This window comes from Phalacrocorax aristotelis, chromosome 2 (assembly GCF_949628215.1).
Source record: "Phalacrocorax aristotelis chromosome 2, bGulAri2.1, whole genome shotgun sequence".
NCBI lineage: Eukaryota > Metazoa > Chordata > Aves > Suliformes > Phalacrocoracidae > Phalacrocorax > Phalacrocorax aristotelis.
Genome location: NC_134277.1, coordinates 39,773,029 through 39,797,330, shown reverse-complemented (window position 1 = coordinate 39,797,330; position 24,302 = coordinate 39,773,029). Strand labels below are relative to the sequence as shown.

Sequence of the window (24,302 nt, the reverse complement as noted above, 5' to 3'; positions counted from 1 at the left end):
TCAGATTAAGTGCAAATATACTGATGTTCATGGTCAGAGCTCCACTGACTTTTACAGGATGTTATATATATGTAGATGTTCACTGCAATCTGAAGGCAGAAACAGCATCTTGAATTGGTTAAAAAAAAATGTAGAAAGCATATCTTGAAGACCTCTAATTAAAACAATGCTTTTCAACAGACATCATCTCCCCCTTTTTCCCCACATGGAACAAAAACTGCATTTTGATCTCCGCAGGATTTTGCTTGTTTTTCTTCAAATTTATTAGCTTCTGTAATTATATAGTCCATTTTATTGTTAAATCAGAAACAGTAAGAGAACACTCTAGGTTGGTATAGTTATTTTACAATGAGCGTATCAGCTATAATACCTTTACCTAATGTTGTCAGAAAACCAAAACAGAACCAGAACAGCAATATTTTTTTTTTTTGACAAACCTGCTTATTGAGATATCACCTATTCTGTAAGGAACAAAATAGTTGAAAAATAAAAAAGTTAAAATTTAGTTAAAAGCTTTACCTGTCTGGGCGCAATCTCATAAAACTTCTTAATATGAGCACTTCACTTCACAAAATGAAGAACTATTTACAACATTTTGCTTGCAGTTTGGTCACATTATCTACACACATTTGCAGAAGATCTTAGGCAAAATAGGTATGTATCTTCTTCTGACATAGGCTATCAGATTGATTGCACATTTTCCTTTTACATAATGGCTCTCCTATAGTGCACCGAACTCAGTGATCACTCTCTAATTACATTCTCATTTTAATTTATGGCTCAACAATAAAATCAATACCACTTCAAACTCAAATATCTGAGCGGCTGAGTTACGTATAGTGTGAAACATGTGGATTCTAGTTGTTTAGACCTGATTTTCAAAAGAATAATTCACCTCACTAGCACAATTAACAAATTGTGCAAAGAAATAAAGGACCAGTGCATCTAATTCGTTTGAAAATCAAGGCATCTTGTCAAATTCTGTCAACTGATTTCCCTCTAGTTACAGCTCATTAAAAAAATGTTCATTTCCCTATGGCACTATAATGAACTTTTCAGCACGCTACTACTGAATTATAGTATCTTTTACATATACACTAGATTTTGGCCAATAATGTAATTTCCATCTTACACAATATCATTGCCTTCACAAGCAGAGTTGCTACATACATTCACAGTTTCAATAGATTGTAATTAGCTTCTCCAGTTGTGCTTTAAAAATTCCATATATTTTCCAACAGTAAGTGCAAAGCGAATGTCCTATGCAGCTACAATTGGTCACAGAGTTATAAACTCCATAATTATGAGAAGAGCGTTCCCTCATTCTCCATTTTCATCACCTGCTTTTTCAGGTATGACCTCCAGACTTCGACGGGGCTTTGAGATTTGTGCATTTTCAGTGCCTGGCTTATTGAGTCCACATGAAAGAGTGGCATAATGGATTTGTTTCAGATTCTCCAGTGCTTCATTTTTAGCATATTTGAGAAGATCAGCCTGTCCCTGTAAGAAGAAAATGCAGTTACAATACGCAATTGGAAACAGGATTCTCTTCCCTGCACCCCTTCTGTTTCTTTCAGATTAATGGTACAGTTGCCCTGCTCAGAAAAAAAAAACCCAAAACCCAACCAACCAACCACAACAACAACAAAAAAAACCCAAAAACCCCACCAAAAAACCAAAACTCAAAATTAGCATTACTTTAAGAACCAAGATCTTTGCTTGTTCTGAAGCCAACCCAGTTGCATAAACAAAGGTATAGGGATCATTTCTACCTAACAGCATTCAGCAAAGTAATCTGTGCTGTATTTTTAATCCAAGGAGATTATAAATGTTTCTGCATAGAGAAAATTGTGAAGGCTGATTTTAACACTTCAGGGAGCAGTTAAACTGTTTTGGTTTTTGCTTCGAGATTTTTTTTCCTATCAATGTGATTCATTCAATAGTAGCGTGGTAAAGGATCAATGCCTGTCAGAGCATGAAGTATGAAAATACAGGTTGGCAAGCAACACGGAAAAAGGACAGTGATGACAAAGACTTCACAGGATCATTTGCAGTTCAGCACTATTGCTATCACTCTTTACTTGCACTCTTTCTCTTCATAGCAATTAAGTTTTAAGTAAAGCTGTAAGAGAAACTGTCCCAAACTTCGATGATTTGGCTCTGTCCTGCAGTATTAGCTACTTCATCTCTTTGTATTGATTAAAGCCCTCTAACAGCAACAGGTCTCATTAGCAGACTATGAACTGCCTTTTCTGCAGCCATTACCTGCCTACCCTGCCCAGATGCAGGGAACAAACAAGCCTGTAGCGCATGGTGAGCACATGTATCTTACTGGTGGACACAGGAAACTTCAACACATGCAGAAAGTCTACAAGGACCAAAGTGATCGCGCTGTGTCTGCACTGCCAAAGGAGAACTACCCCACACCTTACAGAAAAGCAAATGATGCTTCAAAAATACTGTATCTTAAATAGCGTCATTTCCAACTGAAGAGGAGAAAAACACACACACACACAAACAAACAAAACCCCCAAGCACTGTAGTTCATCAAGACTGTCAGTTCCTATAATGTCTAATAAGGTACGACCACTGACTGCACCTCTTCCTGTAACTGGGGTACTCGTGGCTCCTGTTTAAATTGTGGCTCCTGACAGACGCTTCTCTTGGAGAGATACTAATGTCTCTAGAAGAGACATAACAGCTATGTTGCCTCTCCTCCTCTGCCAAATAAGTTGAAATCCAACTTTAATTTTTGATTTGAAAAATAAAGGAGGAGAGGTGGAACAGCAGTCAGACAAAAGCATGTGTGCACCCACGGTGGGATACTTCAGCCTTTCTTCTTTAGCAACTCAGAACATAAATACTATCCTATGAAGTAAGCAGAATTACGCATTTGAGGCACACAAATTGAAAACAAATATTGCTTTCTTCAAAGAAATAATGCCCCTCCTCCCCTTATCCAACACTATATTAGCCAAAGTGTTTTTCTGATTACCAGACAGGAAAAAAAAAATCTAGAAGTTCACCAATCGCAGCACAAGCTTCAGCAATATTTTCTTCTCCAGAAAACCAGGCCTACTTTTTGTTTTTTAAATCACATACTTTTTTCCAAACTGACAAACAACTAAAAGCTAATTTAAAACACTCCAGCAGACTAAATGAGTCATATCTGGAGTGCATCTGTTTCTAGCCCAAGTTCCATTTTACATGGATTAGTAGAATATAGTTCTGGAACTTTAATCATGTTGTTTATTATAGCCAGAGCTGCTAGCAACAGTCTATTAATAAGGTTGCCCAAAACTTCTCATTTAAAAAACTGCTTTCGGCTTGCCAAACTTTAACTACTTCAGCTGATACTCTTTATGCATGATTTTTGCCACTGACAGACTTTATTATTATTACTGTTTAATCTTATTCTATAACCTCATCCATATGGTTCATTCACCTCTGAGAATAAAGACAGGAAAATGCTGTCAAGAGTTTTTTAACAATCTTCCATCCTTCCCTCCCCACTCCCCACATTACAAGGGACTTGTAATTCAAATGACTTCAGGGACCCAGAGTAGTTGATCCAAGTTATGAGATTTTAATAAACAAAAATCAGATTTTGAACGTGGTTAGTATAATCACTCAGGATTTCATTCTCGATCATTCCTCATCTCGACAGCTCCAGCAATGTGGCAAGACAATGCGTATTCCATTCCCATGCAATAATGAATATGCGTGAGAAGAAAAAGTTGGATTTTTCCTGTATGGCTTCTCCAAGTTGTCTTACCACCAATCTTTGGTTGCCAAAGCAGGCAGTCCAAAAGCCAGACTGGAGGAGGAGAAGGAAGAGCCTAGGACAGGGTCTCTGGCAAGGAGGCAGATGGAGAAAAAAAAGGAGGGGACAAGAGCGATCTCTGAGACTGACCTGGCAAGAAGTCTAGGACTGCAAAGAGGGAAGTTAGACTGTACTATACAAAGCAGAGACTAGATTTTACTGAAAAAGGCGATTGTGAAATAATGAAAAACAAACACCATGCGGCAACATGGAATTTGGACCAGACAGGTGAGCAAGGGAAAGACTGAGGCAACATTTGGGATTGGAATACAGAAAGAAAAAGGATTCACAAAATCCACCATGTTGAAGTAAGCCTAAAAATTATAGGCAAGTAGAAGGACTAACAACACAAAAAGAGAATACAAAGAAATTGGGATCTCTAGAGGAGACAAAGAAGGGGCAATATGAACTTGAAAGCAATGAGAAAAAACTGCGAAAAGAGAAAATTAGGCACCAAGTGGGAACAGACTATCGGATGGAGAAGAGAGGCGAAGGGGGAAGCCAGGAGTTAGCGGGAATGGCTGGATTTTCAGCAGGGAACTGGGAGTGTCTGGACAAGACTGATCAGGGAAGATGAACTTAGCAGACAAGAAAAGATCTGGGATAAGGTGCTGGATTATTGCAGACAACCAGGGTTCAGACTAAACACATTCAGCCAAGTGGGATCAAGTTTAGACCATGGTGAAATAGAAAAATGAACCTGTGTACATTAGATACTCTCTTCTCCAATACCAAGAATGAAACAATTGATTTCTGAATGCCACTAAACTCAGAAAAATGTTCGTGAAACCAGCTGTGTTGTCATTATCTGCTGGCATGTCTTGATCCAAAGACAAAACAAAGGCCAACCACTGTTACCAAATATGGCACAAGCTCAAGTAAGAGAGGTCTGCACAACTGATGTAAAGTGCCTAGCTCTGTTAATGTACCATCATGAAGCAATATGCTGGGGAAAAAAAGCAGTATGTATCTCAAATATTCAAGTTGTAGTCACACTGAACACTGTTGAAGAGTATTACAACACATTTGAAAGGCAGAAAAGTAAAAAAGTCATCCAGGTCTGAAAAAATTGCCCAAACACTCTCAATTAAAAGAACTCAGAGGACTTCCTTCTAGTTATATAGCAAATGTCTCTTGTTCAAGGACTCTAAAGATTCACTTTCAATTCTTTTTGTTCTACGCATTCTGTAGCTGCATAAAATCCTGTGCTGTTGATTTAATAAGTAAATTAATAGTACAGTCAGTTGACTCCAGTCTGGAACACAGGAATCTCTCACATCTATGGGCTACTCAGAGGCCTTTCACCTTCTTACCAGCCCCAAACGGCTGTGCACTACTTGCTCTTAAAATGCATACTGTAAAGCCAATACAAGAAACCTATCAACAGCTCAATCCCTAGTCAAGCAGATTTATCATGAGGAAGTATAAAAAAACCCTACATTCAAAGAGACAAAACTGGTCTACAGAGACAACTCAGTGGTGGAATCTGGAGCAGTTGCAGAATGAAACCCATGTAACATTTCTTACTATATGGTAGGGCTGACTTTTGTCAGCCTTTTACCTTAGGTAAGTGTAAACAAGTTCAGTTGCAGACTGCAATCGCTGCTCCCTTTCCTTCACCGTGGTTAAAATTCGCTAACAGAACCAAGCACTATGTAACTTTAATACCTATTTCACATATTGATGTTTAGAAGCTTCAGAAAATGAATCAAGCTTCAAGCTGTTTTGTAGCCAGACAAGCAAAAGACGTTAAAGAACAAAGAACAAAACTGAAATTAATTCACAAGCTTTTAATAAACAGCAACGATAAAGGATGTGAATTAATGTGGAAGATCAATATCCGTCATACCCCTCTGTCCCAATATGCCTGTGTCAACTAGTCTGTTCTGTTTTTTTTAAAACCAACATTAAAAATACTTCTGTTTGCTTTGACGCTTTCTGCGAAGAGGCAGTGTTTTTATCACAGCTCCTGAAAGGTAATGAAAAACAAAACCAAAATGGGTCCTATCAGTTCTCATACCTATGAAATGAGATCTCATTTCAGAGACAATCAGATATAGCATCAACTAGAATGTCTCAGCACAGTTACCTTTATAATTTGGTATGTATTCAGCCACCATTTTTGGTTAACAGGTTCTTCAGTGAGTGTGAACATGGAAGTAAAACTGTCGAGATGACATTTGAAATAATTGCGTGAGTACCCTTTCCCCCAAAAAATCCCAAGAAACTATCATTAATGACAGGGACCCAAAGCTCATATGAGGAAAAGCAAGAAGCCGGTATCCCTTTCTCAAGGCATTTCTCTTAGCAGTGGCTGCTAGGTACAATAGGACATACTGCAGTGCTCCATGACCAGCTGACGTGCTCTGAGTGGATCTACAAAATCAGGACATAAAGGACTTAACTTCTTAACTTCTAAGTATGGGTTTAATTAGGAGCCAAAATCCCATCAGTCCAGCAACATCAAGAGACTAGTAGTTTCAGATATTTAAACTGAACTGGGATGTGGGAGGTTTTCTGATTACCTACAGGACTAAGCAGCTGCTATCGGAGGCTTTATGAATGCTCCATGGTGACAACAGTGTTGTCTGAATCTACTTGTAGATTTGGTGCATACAATTCAAACTATTTCTTTTAAAAACATATATTTAAGAAGTTGCACCCCTATAGGTGCCTTGAGTATTCCATTTATAAATACTTTTATAAAAATAATGTAGGTGCAGAAGCAACATCATTACAGAGATAACAGAGATGCCATGAACTGCATGCATTGGGATTTCTTTCAAAAGAAATTTATGTTGCCTAATGTGACATGTCTAAAAACTCAGAGCCAACAAGAAGCATCTAACACATGCTGGAGTTAGGAGTCCCAGCTTCATTCCAAGTACTTCCACTGAACTCTCCCAATGTGTTTCAAACAGCTCTTTGTTGCAAAGACTAATTTTAAAGATGCTGTTATGCCCTTTCTACGGGCATATCAAATTCTGAGCCTATATAGGTTTTTTCCAAAGTGTTGCTATGCCAGAAAAGTCCATAAATTGTTACATTATGTTGTTTGTAGGAGTCTGCTGCAACAGTAGAGAGATTTTTCTGTCTTCAACTGTGTACTCCTTCTGACAGGAAATGTGATTACATTTAGAAAATATGAGTGCTATCAGTCTGTGTAATAATAAATAAATTACAAGCAAATGATCTTGCAAACTGCCTATCTGAATAATACTGTATAATCTCAAAATCTCTCAAATAGGCAACAAAGTTCAGACTAAATTTACTCTAAGTGACGTTCTGTAGTTAAATATCTATATGTGCATATATGGGGTGCATATAGAGACTGAATAGAGATATTTTAGCAGAATTGAAACATACTATATCAATAATGAATTTGGCCATGTGGCTTCAAGTTAGGAAAAACAAAACCCCTTAAAACAGTAATTGTGACATGGGTGCACGCATACACATGCATACAGATACTTAACAGCTACGTCAGATGTTCTAAACAAAGAGTTACCCTAGAATTAAGGTGTCAATTTTGTTATTTTATAAAAGTTTCCGTTGCATCAACTGTAGTCAAAATGTCCCAACTGAAAAAAAATATCAATATGTACCTTGAGGGTAAAATGCAGCTTAATTGCTTTGGAAAATACATCAGCCACACCATGTGAACATTCAGTGATTCCTCTGTGAGGGAGCTCAGGATGGCGTTCCGTTCATGCAGAATTATTTAGTAATGCTGTTCAGAGCCACACAGCAATTCCTAAATCACAGCCAAGAGACCATGTAAAATACTGTTCCTAATTAGAAGACTACTAAAAAGTTAAATCCATCTAAGCATGGCACTGCCTTCGGTGTGTTGGTTACTCAGCTGTGTTGCTTGTTGAACAGCAAAATTTGGGGCTACTGAATAGACAGGTTTTTATTTTTGTGCTGTTCAAGAAGGAAGTTAACTTGACATAGGCAGGGAATTCAACAGAAAAAAAGAAATTCTTCTTAAAGGGGCCCAGATTGTCACTCTCCTGATCAATTTTTACTGTAAAAAACGTGGGTATTCACTTTCCACCCCTGTCCTCACGTACTTTTTAGAGAACAGGAAAAATGGAAATGAAAAAACATCATATTAGATAAAAATTATGACTGTCGGTCTTTTTCTCCAGACAGGAAGAGTAGTGTCTTAGAAACTCATAAACTTTTTCTATTTAATTTTGTAATGCAAGACAAGTTACAGTTACAGCCTATAGTTAAGTGTCTGGAATGAAAAACCCCAATGTGTTACTTCAAACTAATCACGACCTTTTAACTTTCTGTATATCTAAATGTGAATAACAGCATTTAATAGATTTCTATGTGAACTGTAACGCTTCTAAATAACTTTTAAGATCTAACAGCATACCAGAACTTTCTGTAACACTTCCTGTTAAAGTTTCGACAACAGGCTGATTAAACATCTCACCATTTTTTTTGATAAAGTATTAATTATGGGACAAATTGCACCTTCCTACAGAAGGATCTTCATCTGCAAGTGGAAAAAAACCAAGTCAATGCTGAAGGGATTTTCTCAATAATCTCTTCAAAAGGAAGGCCTTCTAACTTCATAATTACCTTAATCCTACGGATATGCACAAAAGCACTTCAATGCTCTGAAGGGTCAGTTCTACCATGTGGGTGCCCCTATTCCTGGCTTATGCAGAGAAAACAACCTCACATTTCAGTTGCTCATCAACTGCAAACCTCCCCCCCCACAACCCTTATGTTCTAAACGGAAAGCAGAAACGAAGCAAAGGTACTGCTATTTCAGGCAGCATTAAAATACATTTGCCTATCCAAGCTGATATCTGATACCTTTGACGGAAAAGTAAAGAAAGGATAATAAATTCTTTCCTTGACATTTGGCCAAAGCCACCGAACTGACTCCCATCCTCTCTGTGCCCTAGCACAGGAATGGTACTTCACACATCCCATATACTGTCTTCAGAAAACGCTGCTATAATAAAGGAAAAATGATAGTCCGGTCCTTATACCTATAATCAGAACCTGCACTCATATTTTTAGTATGTATTAACTGTACATGCTGTAGCAAATTTAACCTCTTTTTTAGTTTCCTCTGCACTGGACTCATGCAGTGTAACACACGGGAAACTGAAGCACCAAGCAACACCGTGAAAAATTTAACAGTTTAAACCAACATGGAAAGCTGGAGAAATACATGTGCATTACTGCTCTTCTGTAGTAGTACATGGTAAGGAGAGGTGATACGGATTTCTATTTTCAATAAGAACTAAAAATAAAAAAATATGTGGGAGAAAATAATTTTATTTATAATTAAAACAGACTTTATAGTTTAATGTAGTGATGAAATATTTGATTGAGTGGGAGAGAAGAACTCATTAGTGCATGTAAACAGAAAACTTGAATAATTTGGGCTAGAAGGATAGTGCCAAGGGAATAAATTAAGGGAGGCAGTTTTGCTATCTCTAAAAATTTTTATATACTCTGCTGAGATCAAAGAGCAGTGATAAGAAACCTGAACTGTTCCACATTCTAGTTTCCTGAGGGTCTCTGGCTGAAAGCTTTTTTTTATACTTCATCACTTACTGTTGTGTCAAAACGTAAGCAAATGTGCTCAACAAAATGCAAAGAGAATCTCCAGCTCACACATACTCAAGCTTACTCCAGTCTGGATTACTAATATAATTTGTATTTATCATTAATGACCATGCATCACTGACTGCAGTAGCAATAGCTTCCCTTTTGTTTTTCAGTAACTGCATTAACCTTAACACCCTTGCTCCCTTTCAAATCACAAAGCAGGGTTTAACTGGTGGCATAGCTTCCTCCCAGCCCAAATCACACCACAGAAATCAATACTCATTGTTTCACCCATGTATTCAAGATTACAGTGGATCCCGTTAATGTTAAAAGAAGAAAATGTCAAAGTAAATTAAACAACACCCCCCAACAATAGAAAATAAGAAAAATTCACATTAAGAGTCTGCTGTGTTTTCAAGTTACATAAACTAAACTGAATATGGTTATAAAAGTAAATAAATCCAGTTGAATTGTGACACAGAATAATGATGAGTAACAACATTAGAATGTCAGTTGTGAATGGAAAAATACAGTAACTAACCAAAGGAAGACACATTACCTTTAAAATTGTAATGTTCCACGTAAAACTTTCTACTGATTTTTGCAGTTTTCTTTCTTTTAAGCCTTCTCTTGCTCCTATATTGTGCAGGTTTTCATGAAACTCCATTGCTGTGGAGAATAAAAGAGGGAGGAATGTAGTATCTATTTTAATGTATTTTTGTGATCACAGAGGTAGTGATTTGAAACTAATAAGGCAAAAGGACAGTGAAAAAGCTTCAGAAATTTCACTCTTCAAGTACAAATGTATCTGATCTAGTAATGTGCAACGTCATAAAACATGCCAATATACACAAATCTCTCTAAGCCAAAATCCACACTGAAGTACCTGTTGGGTCACTGCCATACAAAGATGGAGCCAAGCAAATATTTACCATACAAAAATATTCTTTAAGCACAACTGAATTTCTTGCACCATATGTAAAAACCTTTTTGTGAGTTGCTATAGAATGGGAACAGTAATTTCATTAAATACTCTTATCTCAACAAATTTATTTTGTGCCTTGCTCTTTTATACAATAAATTTACATCACAGTTATCCAGCTAACATCTTATATGCTGGGGCCAGCCAAAAAAACAACCTTCTCACCTTATACCTGAGGACAAAAGGAATAACTGTGAAGGAAGAGTGCCAAGTGAACTGCTAAGGACATTTCACCACACCCATGTAAACTACTGTGTCCACAAAACCTATATCTGAGAAACTCCAAACCAAAAATTTTTTGCAAAATACAGATTAGCTTGATCTAAACAGTGAGCAGATTGACCAGAGCTTTAGTTTTAACCCAGCGCACTGCACAGATATAAGAAAAAGAACTTGCTTTCCTTGGGGCTGTTACAAGTCATATAAAAATAAATTTGAAACAGTTGCCTTCATACAGGGTAAGTAAAATGTCCTTCCACGAGTACACACGTCAACCCAACATAGATTACAGCAACTCTTCTATGGAAGTCATACATTAAAACGTACTCTCAGGATCTTGATCAGTAATAATATAAAGGGTATTTTGAGGGCAAAACTTGGCAAGTGGTTGTGACTTATGCCTATCAACATAAAACCAAGTTATAGCTTAATTACAAATTATAATTTTAACTATGTTGATTGAGATCTCCTATTCACCCGGTGAGTATGTGTGCTTCAAAATTCACATGTAATTAATTATCATGGAATAAGCATACAAACTTGTGTTGGCTGTCAATCCTAGAGTAGACTAACTTTTAATGACATTATAGTATCTATTCTTTGTAATCTCCCTACCCCATGCTCATGTCATTACGAGAAAGAGATGTGACTGAATGCTCTCGCTGTGCATTCCCTTACCTTACTCCCATATATATATACACATACACATGTTTTTAAAATTATTCATAAATTCATTTGAAAGACAAGATTGTTCTTTTTAGCTTTTCTGACTATTTTAAATTTTACTACAAGGAAAATAAATGGCAAATATTTTCCCTGAATTAAACTACTGTATCATTTTTATTTCAAACACTTCTCTCTAGCTCTATAGCTCTGACTCTGTCTCTAGAGTACAATCTCAAGTAAACTGTATATTTCCCCAATACAGTTTTCTAACCAGGTGAGAAATTAAAGTTCATTCATCCATCACTGTTTCCAAGTATCCATTTCCTGTTCACATCACCCAGAAAACCAAACTCCCAATATGATCATGGAAATATTATGCACAGATCCATATTTACAACATTGCATTTCTAGAGCCACCATGAAAATACAGATTTTCTGATCTGTACCTGAATTCTTAGACTGTAATGCTAAACTTTCTCCACCTTTATAAACGTTGCCCTTTAAATCCACGGGCACTAGTGATTGATAATAACCTTGAACTGAAGCTGTTCAGAGAGAGATTAAGAAAAATGCTGAGGGCCCCATGCTTAATCTGAAATGTGTAAATTACTCATGTTTTCCATTTCTACTGGCAGATGTTAAAAAGGGTATCATCCACAAGTTTCTGAGGGATCATAAGAAAAATGCTGAGGGCCCACAAGGGCACATATATGTAAACACTCAGCAAACAAATGCTTTCTGCTTAAACAGTACTCATCACACCCCTCTCCTCATCCCCTCTTATGGACTGGATAGAGCAACTCCCCATTATCATGCTGAACTAAAGCTATCCTACTTTAAGGCTAAAACATACAACCAGGGACAAGTAGATTTGAATTTTATTTGTTTCTATTACTACCTTGCCTGATAAATTGAAATAGATTATTTCACCTCTAAGTCGCAGTTCTTCCATCTGTTGCATGGAAGGAATTATATTCGCTATACAATACATGGGCAACTTAATTTTAAAGTATGAATGCAGCACAGCATTTAATTGTTGACTGTATCTCTCTTGGTATTCCCTTTCTATGTTCCTACTTGTTTTTGCATTTTGTTTTGAAACTATTTAATGCATTAATAGTGATAGGGTTATTACAAAGGTGTTAAATTCCAAAACAAAACTGACTACTTAAAAGACAAAAAAGGAAGAAAGAGGAAAGCACTTTTAATTCACAGATAAATCAATAAAATGAAAAATATGTTCATATAAACTTATGTAAAAGTGCCTTTAAGATATTCACGAAAGATAACTAGATGTTAACTGTCTTTTTTTAAATAAATAAACATACTTTCCTATGTCTGTGCAAGTAAAAATTAAGAAATAGTAAAGCAAATTACTTTTATGAGGCTTAATTCCTTCTAGAATTATTGGTCCCTTGGTCATTTTGAACTGCCTGAGAGCTCCTGGATGATAACAGACACAATACTAACCTGATTTATCACTCAATATATTTCTGCATAAACCACCTGCTTAATCTGAAATGTGTAAATTACTCATGTTTTCCATTTCTACTGGCAGATGTTAAAAACGGTATCATCCACAAGTTTCTGAGGGATCATATGATTATGTAGGATGTGTGTTCTTGAGTTCAGACGCAATTTCCTTGTTTTTAACTTGTGCCCATTGCACAAATGTTTTTATCTATAATGAAGTTGTTATTGCTTGTTGTCTTGAGCCAGAAAGCTCAGTTCTAGAAATTTCCTTTGATTGGAGATGTCAACTTTACTAAAATCCTTATTTACACTGAAGCACTGAGGATTCTGTCCTTGGATCAGGCAAGGATATCCTTGGATCAGTCACTTGGAAGGCACTTCTGCAGATCGTCTGGTCCAGCCGCCTTGCTCAAAGCAGGGTCAGGTAGAGCAGATTGCCCAGGACTGTGGCCAGCTGGCTGTTGAATATCACCAAGGATGGAGACTCCACAACCTCTCTGGGCAACCTCTTCCAGTGCTTGACCACCCAAGATTCCCACTGAGCCTCCTCTGCTCCAGCCTGGACAGTCTCAGCCTCTCCGGTTCCTTCATGAATCATCTTTGAGGCCCTTGCTGGGCTCTTACCAGTATGTCTGTGTGTCTCTTTTACTGGGGAGTCCCAGTATGCAGCATGCCAGATGCGACCTCACCCACACTGAGCAGAGGGGAAGGACCAACTCCCTCAGTCTTCTGGCGATGCACTTCCTTAGGGTTGTTCAACTTGTTGCCCACCAGGACGCCCAGGCCCTTTTCTCTGGACATGCTTTCCAGCCAGTCGGCTTCGGGCCTGTACTGGTGCATGCATGGGCTCATTCTTCTCCAGGTACAGGACGTGGCACTTCCCTTTGCTGAACTTCAGGAAGTTCCTGTCACCCCACTTATCCAGCTTGCCAGAAAGTCCCTCTGAGTAGCAGCACAACCATCTGCTGTATCCAGCCTCCCCCAAATTTTGTTATCTTCTCTCAACTTGCTGAGGATGCTCTCTGCCCCATCATCCAGGTGATACAAGAAGGTGTATATGCAGTAGTAGCTCCAGTACCAACAACCCCTGGGGCACACCACTAGTGACTGTTGTCCAGATGGACTTCAGGCTGCTGATCTCAACGCTTTGAGCCTGGCTGGTCAGCTAGTTTTTAGTCCACCTCATTGCTCACGTACCTGGCCTCTGCTTCCTTCCTTTGCCTATCGGGATGTTACGAGAGACAGTGTTGAAAGCCTCAGTAATGTCAACATAGAAAACATCCACTGCTCTCCCCTCCTCTGTCAAGCCAGTCACCTCACTGTAGAGGGCTGTGAGGTTGGTTATGCCTGATTTCCCTTTTGTAAATTCATGCTGACTTTTCCCAATCACCTTCTTGTCCTTCATGTGTTTGGAAATGGTTTCCAAGAGGATTTATTCCACCACCTTCCCAGGGATTAAACTGAGGCTGACTGGCTTAGTCCTACTTTTGACCCTTCTTGAACTTGTGAAACTGTGGTAGCTCTGCCTCTTATGACAGCATGATGAGGTTTCAAACGTAATTACTTGACTCCCTTCTGAGCTTCTGCTTGTGGAATATTAGGGCACTTAGTTTGCATAAGCTGCATTAAGAAGTCTGGTCGCCCCTATTCCACTGTAAGTATGGGCTAGCTGACAGAAGCCATACAATTTCCTAAGTGCTTGCAAAATAAAAACACCTCCATCTTTCATAATCTGATTCAAGTCTTCCATGTTAAGGGCCAGATTTTCAGTGAATAATTCATCCCAACTATTTGAAGTCATGTATATACACTGTCATATATGTAACAAAATAGCAACAGCATGATTCAAGAGCAGGTTTTAAAACTGAACAAAATACTGCCAACAAATTTTCCCAATCATAATCAGAGATTTCACAGCATATCTTTCTCCACTGCAGTACACATTTTTTTTCAAAGCATTCCCATAAGCAATTCTTCAGTATTTCCTAATAGTTTTCCCCCTCAGTGCAAAATCATTTTCTGATTCCCCACTGAATTCTGATTAGTTTAGTTTAAATTCCATTATTGTCTCAGCTTTTCCTTTTCTCTCAGACGTCCCTCCCACCCCTTGAATGTATTAGATGGCTTTAACACTTCTTCAACCTTCCCAGGAATACCTTACCATTCAAGATGCTCTTCTGAAATTTTATGTACAATTCTTTTCACCCATTTTCAATAACTTCAAACTCCATGAAGAAAAGGAAGTGCTATAAAGTTGATCAATGCAGTAGGAACCTTATATCATGTGAGGACACTAATTAGATTTTTCTTGGTTAGTCTAGCAAAGAGAAAACCAAAAGAGGAGTAATTGCTCTCTAGACACACATCAGTCAGGTAAGACCTTGGACATCAAAGAATAACCATTTGAGCTAAAGGAAAATATTAGGATGAATGTCCATCATTAAAATTGGAATTTATGTAAAATTTATAACTGTTGTAGATGTGGTTCTGTAAGCAGCCTTAAAAGGAGAAAATGACTCAAATAAAAAACTCATATTCATTTTAAAATAGAGCTTGACGGGATCGGTTTCCAAAAATTGTACCAGGGAGTAGACTTCAGGACCTTCCAAGCCTGTGTTTCCTCAAGCAGCTGTATGATGAATCCTCTAAATAATATTACCTGGCAGACCTCAAAGCTGCATTAATTTATGCTTAGCATGTTCTCATGGAATGTTTATGTCCATAAACTAAACAAGAATTGATATGGCAGTATAGAAACTGGGATGTCTTATTGCTATGACATATTTCAATAACAAAAATATCTTTCAAAAAAAAAAAACATACAAGGCAATACAACAGTCCTGACGGACTGATATGAATTCTGAGCTATCACTTGTCAGAATAACTTCTAGATTAGAACCTTAGCTTTATTTTATAGTCCTGGACTTTTAACCAGAATTTTAACTATCACAAATATGTTCAGAAGATACAAAACATTTCATAACTTATAAGCATGTGAGCTTGTAATATTTATGTTATTCTTTTGCCGATGCTTGAAATGCTGGAACAAGGAAGATGCATTTCTGTTGCCACCCTGCATATTGGATATGTTGGCTTTGTAGTGCCAAGATTGTATTTTTCAAGGGAAAAAAAAAAAGCTTTATTTGGGCATATATTTCAGAAATAGCATTGTAGATACCATTAAAAGCTTTTAATCTCTGATTATATTTAGCTTGGAAAAAAATAGTTTCTTACTTTCTTCAAAATGGAATAACCTCCTATGAAATTCACTATCCCTAATTACTAACTAGAAATGACACCTGTTGAAAGCCAGTGAGCAATTCCTCCCACTACTGCGCTTTCACTATAGTTCCAAGGCACTATGCTTAAGATATTGATTAAAATGTGACATATAAAGCAGCATAAATGATTAAACTATTTTTAAGCTACTTAAGATGCATATATTAAATGGGCAAGTAGCCTGAAGCCACTCAGCTCCATATATTTCTATTTTTGCTTTCATACTGTACCTTATATTCCTATTTGCTGGAAAACTCTGATGATAACTACATGTTTATTAAAATCAAGATGTGAAGAGAGACTGAAACACGGAGAATCAGAGTGCATGTGTGTAAGGCAGGAGTTCAGACTCTTTGAACTTCATGATTTGTTTGCTTCTGTAAGAGTTAGTATCACAAAGCCTTGGAGTACAACCTCAGTTTATAGGAAGAAAAAAAAAAAATCACAAATTTTCTTTAACTGAGAGTTGAGATACTAATTTTCAAGGAATCCTTAGCAGAACAGTGAGTACAACGCTTGCTATACTGTATTTCTAAAGCCAAATTTCTACCTGACATATTAGTTTCTTTTCTTTGATGAAAGCTTTCTTGCCAAGAGCAAGATTTACAACCTAACTACAACATGACTACACAGCAGGTGGGATCCTCCTGGTATAGGTTTCTTCTCTTAACAGAGAATTTCATCAGTGAAACAGCACAATGGTAAAACTTTGGCAATAAATGTATATACTGAGTAGGCCTAAAATGAAATGGGTAGCAAACAATGTTTGCCTATACCTATATACAATACACACTGATTATACTGCAGGTAAGGACTTAACTTCAGTCAAATATATTTTATTTCATTATTGGTAGGGCATTTTGATTTAGAAGCAACGAAATGCTTTTCAAAAGAGTAATAAATAAGTAATACAAACAAATTAAAAATTAAATATTTTTAAAATGGAAGGAAAATACCATACAGCTCTTGGTTAGGTACCACATATTGCAGCTCAATTACTATGTATACTCATCTTGAATGCTCACAAGTTTCTGTGAACAATTTGCATACGCAGATTTGTTCTTTACAAGAAAAAAAAATCCAAGAAGCACTTTATACATTAAAATATTTCTTCCTACATGGTGTAGATTAAATGGTAGTATAGGGAAGGAAAGAGTTTTAGGAAAGAATTTACACTGTAAGTACTCATTTCCACATATAAATATTTGATCTGCACATACAACTGCTACACTTGGCCACATTTTGAAAGCCAGGGCTTTGATTTTTTTTACAGCATTAAATGTATTTCTTAATACATTTATTTCAGATTATATTCCTTAAACACGCAGGTATTTCAACATCACAAATAATTTCCTCTTAAAAAGGAGTTTATCAGAAAAGTGATTGGGAGAGGAGTCTGGCTACCAGATCACATCAACAATAAATCAAATACATCATGTTAGAGAACCAATAGAAGTCACTACACTTGTAATTTCTCAAGTGTTTCACTTACAGGACACTTTTCACACAAAGATTTAAAATGTAGCTTAATAAATTAATACTTAGAGCACCTCTGTATTATCCAAGTATCAATACTAACTGCAAAACTGAGTATTAACAGGAACAAGGATTAGATCCTCAAGTATTTCCAAGTACCTACTTCCCACTGAAGTCACCCCAAAGCATTTTACATCATAACTAGAGAATCAGAATTTCTTTGCAGATTCTGAGTGTGCTGTGCTTTAGCTTCACGAGACTCCAGGTCTGAATTATTTGCATTGAAAATATTTAGATTAATACTTGACAAAATAATAAATTAACTAAATTAGTTGTTCAGTATTTTTCAATTATTTCAACTTCTTTGGCAGTGTGCAGTATCTCCACATTAAGTGGAAATGTTCCGCAGACACAGCCATCCATCCACTGCCTCTACTTAGATGGCTAAAAATACATTTTGGTGCCTGCTGCCCTTTTATTCTTTAAAAGTAGCAAAGACAAATTCTATGCCTGAGATAGCCTTCTCATCCCAACACCCCAAACGATAATAGCATCATAGCCTGCCAAAAGCCATGCTCTTTGCAAGGACTAAATTAGTATTCAGTCTTCCAATCCAGACTCATCCAGTTCCATACACAATAAGAATAATTCAGTTTTCAACATAAGACACTTTCTTTAATGTTGGAGAACCACTTAGGACATAAGATGGTCACCAACTTCTTTATGAACCACTGTCAGAAGAGATTCAAAGTAGTTGCAACACCAAGCTTATGCTATTATGAAGTAACAAAGCGGACATCTGTGACATTTGGCCTTGATTTTATTAAAACTCTGTTACTTCCAGGGGTTGAGTAGCCAGCTTCACCTTCCTCACTTTCAAGAACACTCCTGTGTAACATTAACCTTCTAGACACCAAAGTCAATGAAATGTTTATCAAGCTACAGAACACAAAACCCACATAACAACACCTTTTGTGTACCTCCAAAACAGCAGTCCAATAAAATACGCAGAAAACCAGGCCTCCACATATTAAAACATTTGCTCTGAAAAGACAACTCTTCGTATTTCATCCCAAATGTAGGGAAAACTTTCATCCACAAGGACAGTCCTCTATGAAGACAGACTACATTTCTGAATGTGGGTGAAGTTAAGCACTACCATTTATTAGAATGAATTTGCTGTCAATAAAGGGCAGAAACACAGAGCTACAAGGGAGAAGATTTTTTCCACAGACTGCTATTTCCATCTTTCATTTATCAGCTTTGATCTTCAAGAGAGACCAATGAAAGTCTAAGGAAAAAAGATCCTGATTTTACTGAATGCTAGAAAGCAGACTTCATAAAGACATTGATTTATGGCACATTATAATTTCTACCAGTCTTCAGATACTGCTACGCCCACGTTGTTTCACTGGCAATAGTAATTACTCTCTCTTTCACTTCCACAGGAATGTAACTCTTCCTTTCTTTAATATCACTTTCTGCTCAGTAGAAGTTGGGTACCTTTTCCTTTCAAATTGCCTAATTAACACAATTAGTTAAACCTAGAGCCATTTCCCCAACCTGTAATTCTTATCATTTATTGCTATTGTTTAAAATATAAGAAGTGGATTGTATATCTGTGGAATAATCGCTGGAGGTGACTTAGAAATTAAACTTCTGTCTTTAGACAAGGTACAGCACTGAAGAAGCTTTCAGGGTGAAGTGCAGCTGATACGTGAGGAATCCATTCCACAGAAGTTCCCTAGTAACCTTAGATGTTGTCAGTGCCAGGAGAACTTGCTGTACTGACTCCAAGAGGAGTTGTCCAGAGGGTGGAGCAGTGTGGAGGCATTGCGGCCAGGCTCTGTGATAAATGGGACCTTGAGGTACCATGGAGCTGGTATGCTGCATATTTGTTACCTTGGGCCAACAGCCCGTCACACTTTTGACAAAATGCTATCCTTACGGTGAACTTCGTTCATTATAATACCAAAACACACCTCCATCCCAAAAGTTACCTGCCTCTAAGTTGCGACCACCCCTCATGGGGCATGCGCTTTGAATTTCTTCTAGTCTACACTTTTAAAAGTAAAGCAAGGAAATTTTACACCAATCATAATAAAAGTATGTATGACTAGAGTCACCCAAGCTCCACCTGAAAGATAAAAAATAGTATAAAATGTGTGAAGAGAAAGGGGGTGTTAGGGAAGATACAATCGCATACCACTCTGATTTCTGGGACCAGTTGACGGGCTAAGCCTTTCTTCCCTGTCGCTGGGATGCCTTTGGGTAAGATTGGAAACCTCTATAGAATAACTTTAAATCCCTAACGTATTGGAGTTGCTTTGCTTCATATTAGAGTTGCTTCATATTTGTTTAGCATACTTGTAGCCTAGCAGTAATACTCATTTTCTTAGTATTTGTGTGTGCCTTGTAACCAGCAATCTTATCACCAGTAATCCAAAGAACTTGTGTATCTGTTGCTTTAATAAACTGTACTATTAATCTCACCGTGATAGTTCTCATTGAACGCTATTGGCCTGGGCATCTGCCAAATTAGTTAATAACAACAAATACTCTGACGAGGCGTTACTTCTACAACCCTTAGAAAATAAACTGTTGACCAACTCTGAGACTAAGACTCCTCTTGGAGAAGTTTAGAAAGTAAGGGGGTCCTGTCAGAACCTCGCGACTCAACAGTAGGGTATCTTCCTAGCCACTCCTCAGACTCCTACCATCAATGCAACAATATCTGAAAGTCTGTTTAACTTTTACCACTTCAGCTAGTAACAGGTATTACAAAATTTGTCTTTTCAACCATACTGATTATAACACTTCACTAACTGGGTTTTTTTTAACCCCGTCTATGGGCAGTAAAAGAAAGAACTCAGTAGAAATGTTGTTTTGCTGAAAAGCTTAAGCAGTGACAGTGGGGAACTAAGAGTTGCAGCTACTTGAACAAAATTATGATTTGCAGGGCTTGTATGGTCATCATCCTAAATTTTTTCTGCATGCAGCTCCGACATAACTTTTTCCCAATGGATATTGTTGCGCAGTGTTTATCTTTGACAGCATCCAGAATAGCTGAATATTCCCTTTTTTGAAACTGTATCCTGCTGCTGACACTGCTCCAACAACTTAGAATCAAAGTATGAGGAAAAAAGAGAACAGATGGATAAAGAAAGAGTGGGGAGTACAAGGAAGCAATGAAAACTATTTTGGTTAAGGTGGTAGGAGGGCATGTGTCAATCTAGCTCCATTTGTGGGATAATTTTAAAAAACACTTTGAAGGAAGTAGCCTGGTGGATGTTTACAGCGAGCTTGTGGGACAACATTACAGAATGCATGATGATGACTGACAATGCTGACAATCTATCAGATGTTGGAAAGCCTTGCTACCAAATGAGCAAACACAAGAAAAGCGAAAGCAGCTCAGTCCTGATGTACAATGAGGAAAAAGTAGAGAAATTAATATAGGGACAGACATCATCAAAATGACAGCCAGGACAAAGATGTACATAAAGCAAAACTATAATGGTCAAACTCAGAGAAAAGGACAGTGTAGCTGAGATCCTAGAAAAGAAGAACCTGAATAAGAGTTCTGGCTGTACAGATGACTAGGTAAGGTTATACATCTAAAACCATACAGAAAAACAGTGATCTGAATTATCAGTACACAGCGCTGGAATGCATATATATGTATCATATTAGAAGCAAACTGACACTGTTAGAACGTACACAATAACTTCATTTCCTGAATTAAAAGAGAAAACTTAAAGACCATTTCTTTTAGGTATTGTCAATGCTACTTTTTTTTCCTATACACACACTAATTTACCCTTACTGATGTTATATTTCACACATTGTTTTATCATTCTCAGTGTCACAAGATCCTCCTGTACTGCTTCAGAGTCATATCTACATTTGATTATGTTCAATAATTCTTTGTCACCAGCAAACTGTGTTCACTCATTATTTGCCCCCTGATAATTTAATGAATACTTGGAATATCACATGTCCTTTTGAGCTTCTACTGCTGAACACCAAAGGAATTCCTAAACTGTGGTTCTCTCTTTTAACCAGTGATGAGCTCAGGCAGTATTTAAATTATAAAGCACAATAATGCAATGGAAGATTAAAAAAAGAAGGACAAGAATGATGTGAGTTGGGAACAAAGGAGGCTACGGATGGGGTACAGTAACCTGGACATTCAAATTCCTTACTCTGGAGAAGATACAGGAGTACTTTAGGTCTTTACAGATTAAGGGGATTGACTGGATTATCTTGAAATTCCTTTTAGCACCTACATTCTATTTTCTTGCAGGATCTATAGCTGGCTTAATTGCAACAAAATAAATGGCACTGCAATGATTTTGAAATTATGCAGATTTTTTTCTTAATTCTGTTAAAGAATAAGTAGTACAGTGGGAACCAAAGCTATATTATGTTCCCATATCTTTTCATTAGGTAATGTATCTAATTAAGAACAGAATGTGTTGAGCTGAAATTAATACACTGATATAAAGAAAACATTATTTTTTTCATATGGCTTAATTTTAAATAATCAACATGAGAAGTTTACAGTTAAATGTTCTTACAGAATATAAATAGCAAAGAACCTGAATTCTGAAAAGAGCCATCTCAAGGATCGTATCTTTGCTTATTCAAGAGGCCATCAACCTAAGTAAGAAACAATGGTGCATTTGTTTTAAAATCAGTTCTGGATTTTAAAGGAGGCCACAACTCTTATTATTAAACTTAAGTTAGAAAACGGTTTAAATGAGTGAGTCCACTTTGCGTATTTAACAGGCTTCTCTTATAAGCCTGTTCATGACAACAAAAATTTATTGCTTATTGGCAGCTTGAGTATTTCTTCTTATTTTAGCAACTTTTTACTCTTTGAGCCACAGAACAAAAAAGCCCAGACAAGGGCATAATTTTGCTTTTTCCTTATCAAGAAACTACATAGGAAAACATATAATCTTTTACTCAGAAGTAAATAGAGTAGCATCTACTGAGATCATGAGATCAATTAGTCACAAGAAAATCTTCAGAAGCCATTGATATTAAAAGGTGATTCAATTCAGCTCATTCATCTTTAAAAGTACCTTGACCCTGCAGGGCTAAAGCTGCCCTAAATAGCAGGATCTCTTACATAATCCACATTTAGGCTTATGTCACCATGCTGGAGGTTTCTCATTTAAATGAGATCAAAATCTCTTTGCTATTTAGCATGGGCTTTAAGTCTTTAGCATTCTTAAACAAAGGATTCTTGGACCCAGCTGCATTTCATGTAAAGTAAGGTTGTAAGGCTCAAGAAAATCAGATATATGCAAGTTTACTGGAACCCATATGAGCTAGTAGAAAGTAATCTTTTCTAAAGGGCAACAATACTAAAATGTAAGGTAGAATAGGCAATTAGCTTTTGCTTTACCTCTAACCAAGGATCTAAACTGCTTGAGACACTGACGAAGCTAAAATTCAGAACATTGGAGCAAATTTGGAACATTGTTTAAAAAATACTTAAAGTCCAAAAGAAAACAAGCATGAATAAACAGTACGGTCAGACATGGTATTCAAAATAAGAAGGAAACCTTCAAAACTCAGTGGCGTCCAAATGAGAAAACCATTACAACATACCAGGTGAAAAAGGGGCAATTTGTGAAGGGATTAAGAACTAACTATACAATGTTTCAAATACATATCAGAAACAGGAAAACTTTCAGAGAATCTGTGGGACCTATAGGTCATAACAAAATTTAAAACAAAGACCTTCTGCATTCATGTGGTTTGAAAAGCCTGCCACAGAAGATGTAATTATCAGCAAAACCAGTTTTAATCTGAATAGATGAAATAGTAACAAATCAGCAGAACCAGCGGGTATCCACCCAAGAGATCTAGAGAAATGCAAGGATGAAATATCTGAACTGCTGTCATGTAAGGTACATGTAAGGCAAGGTACTTCATCAGGGCTCCTGAAGACATTAGGTTGCCATGAGAAAAGAGGAAAAGTTCTCATATAGTAAGAGAGGAGATACAAGTAAACGGTTAAAAAAATTTCATTGCGAAGGAAGATCATTCTCTTTCTTTCCTGTAATCCTACGTTTGCATTTGGTGGAAATTACTATATTAACAAGCTACTGTCCATACATAAAATGTTAACGATTTCCAAGTCAAGCTGTAATTCTATGGATCTTTGATTTCTACAGTTTGAAATGTCCTTTTCTTTTCACTGTTACCATATGTACCTAAACTAAAATAATATCTTTTTTTTGTTTGTTTGGGTTTTTGTTGTTGTTTGGTTGTTGGGTTTTTTGTGGTTTTTTTTGTTTGGTTTTGGGGTGGTTGGTTTTTTTTTTGCTATGGCTGAATAAATAAACTTGATTAGAAATTTTGGGAAATAAAGAAAAATGCAGTAAGTTATTTACGTTATTTTTAAAAAACAGCTTGTACTTACCTGCTTTCTGACACTGTACTATCTTCTCATATAAGCTATCTGTACTTTCAACTAGAGTCCTGATGGTCTGAATCATCTGCAGAGAAAATAAGTATACAAAAATATCAGTAAAATTCAATTTCTACTGAAAATTTTTATCTGCAAAAGGTGCTTAAATTTAAACTCAAATTAATAATCTAATATTTGTTGTTAGCGTAATGAATATATTCATTTTCCTCATCATGACCAGGCACAGAAGTGCTCTAAATGTAGCACAGACATAAAAAATACGATAGTTTTGGGGTAGAATCTATGAACACTGAAGTAAAATGTCTACTCAATAATTAATTGCCTATCAAAACAAGTGGAAAATATACAACTAT

The 24,302-nt window shown here is 36.8% G+C and overlaps 1 protein-coding gene across 5 annotated transcripts in view; it reads right to left on the bottom strand.

The window, feature by feature from the left end:
• Positions 1-239: 239 nt before the first annotated feature.
• PLCL2 (phospholipase C like 2) overlaps positions 240-24,302 on the bottom strand; it is a 105,049-nt gene continuing 80,986 nt past the window's right edge. For 3 of the 5 annotated variants that reach the window (XR_012658948.1, XM_075083189.1, XM_075083190.1), the window contains 3 exons: positions 23,941-24,016; positions 9,966-10,075; positions 240-1,500 (listed from right to left, as the gene is read on the bottom strand). Coding sequence is in view for 2 of the 5 variants with exons in the window: in XM_075083189.1 (XP_074939290.1) it covers positions 1,321-1,500; positions 9,966-10,075; positions 23,941-24,016 (366 nt within the window). In the remaining 3 variants the exon portion in view is untranslated. Of the gene's footprint in view, positions 1,501-7,428; positions 7,578-9,965; positions 10,076-23,940; positions 24,017-24,302 lie in introns of those variants that run through there. The other 2 variants (XR_012658945.1, XR_012658946.1) reach the window with 2 other exon arrangements.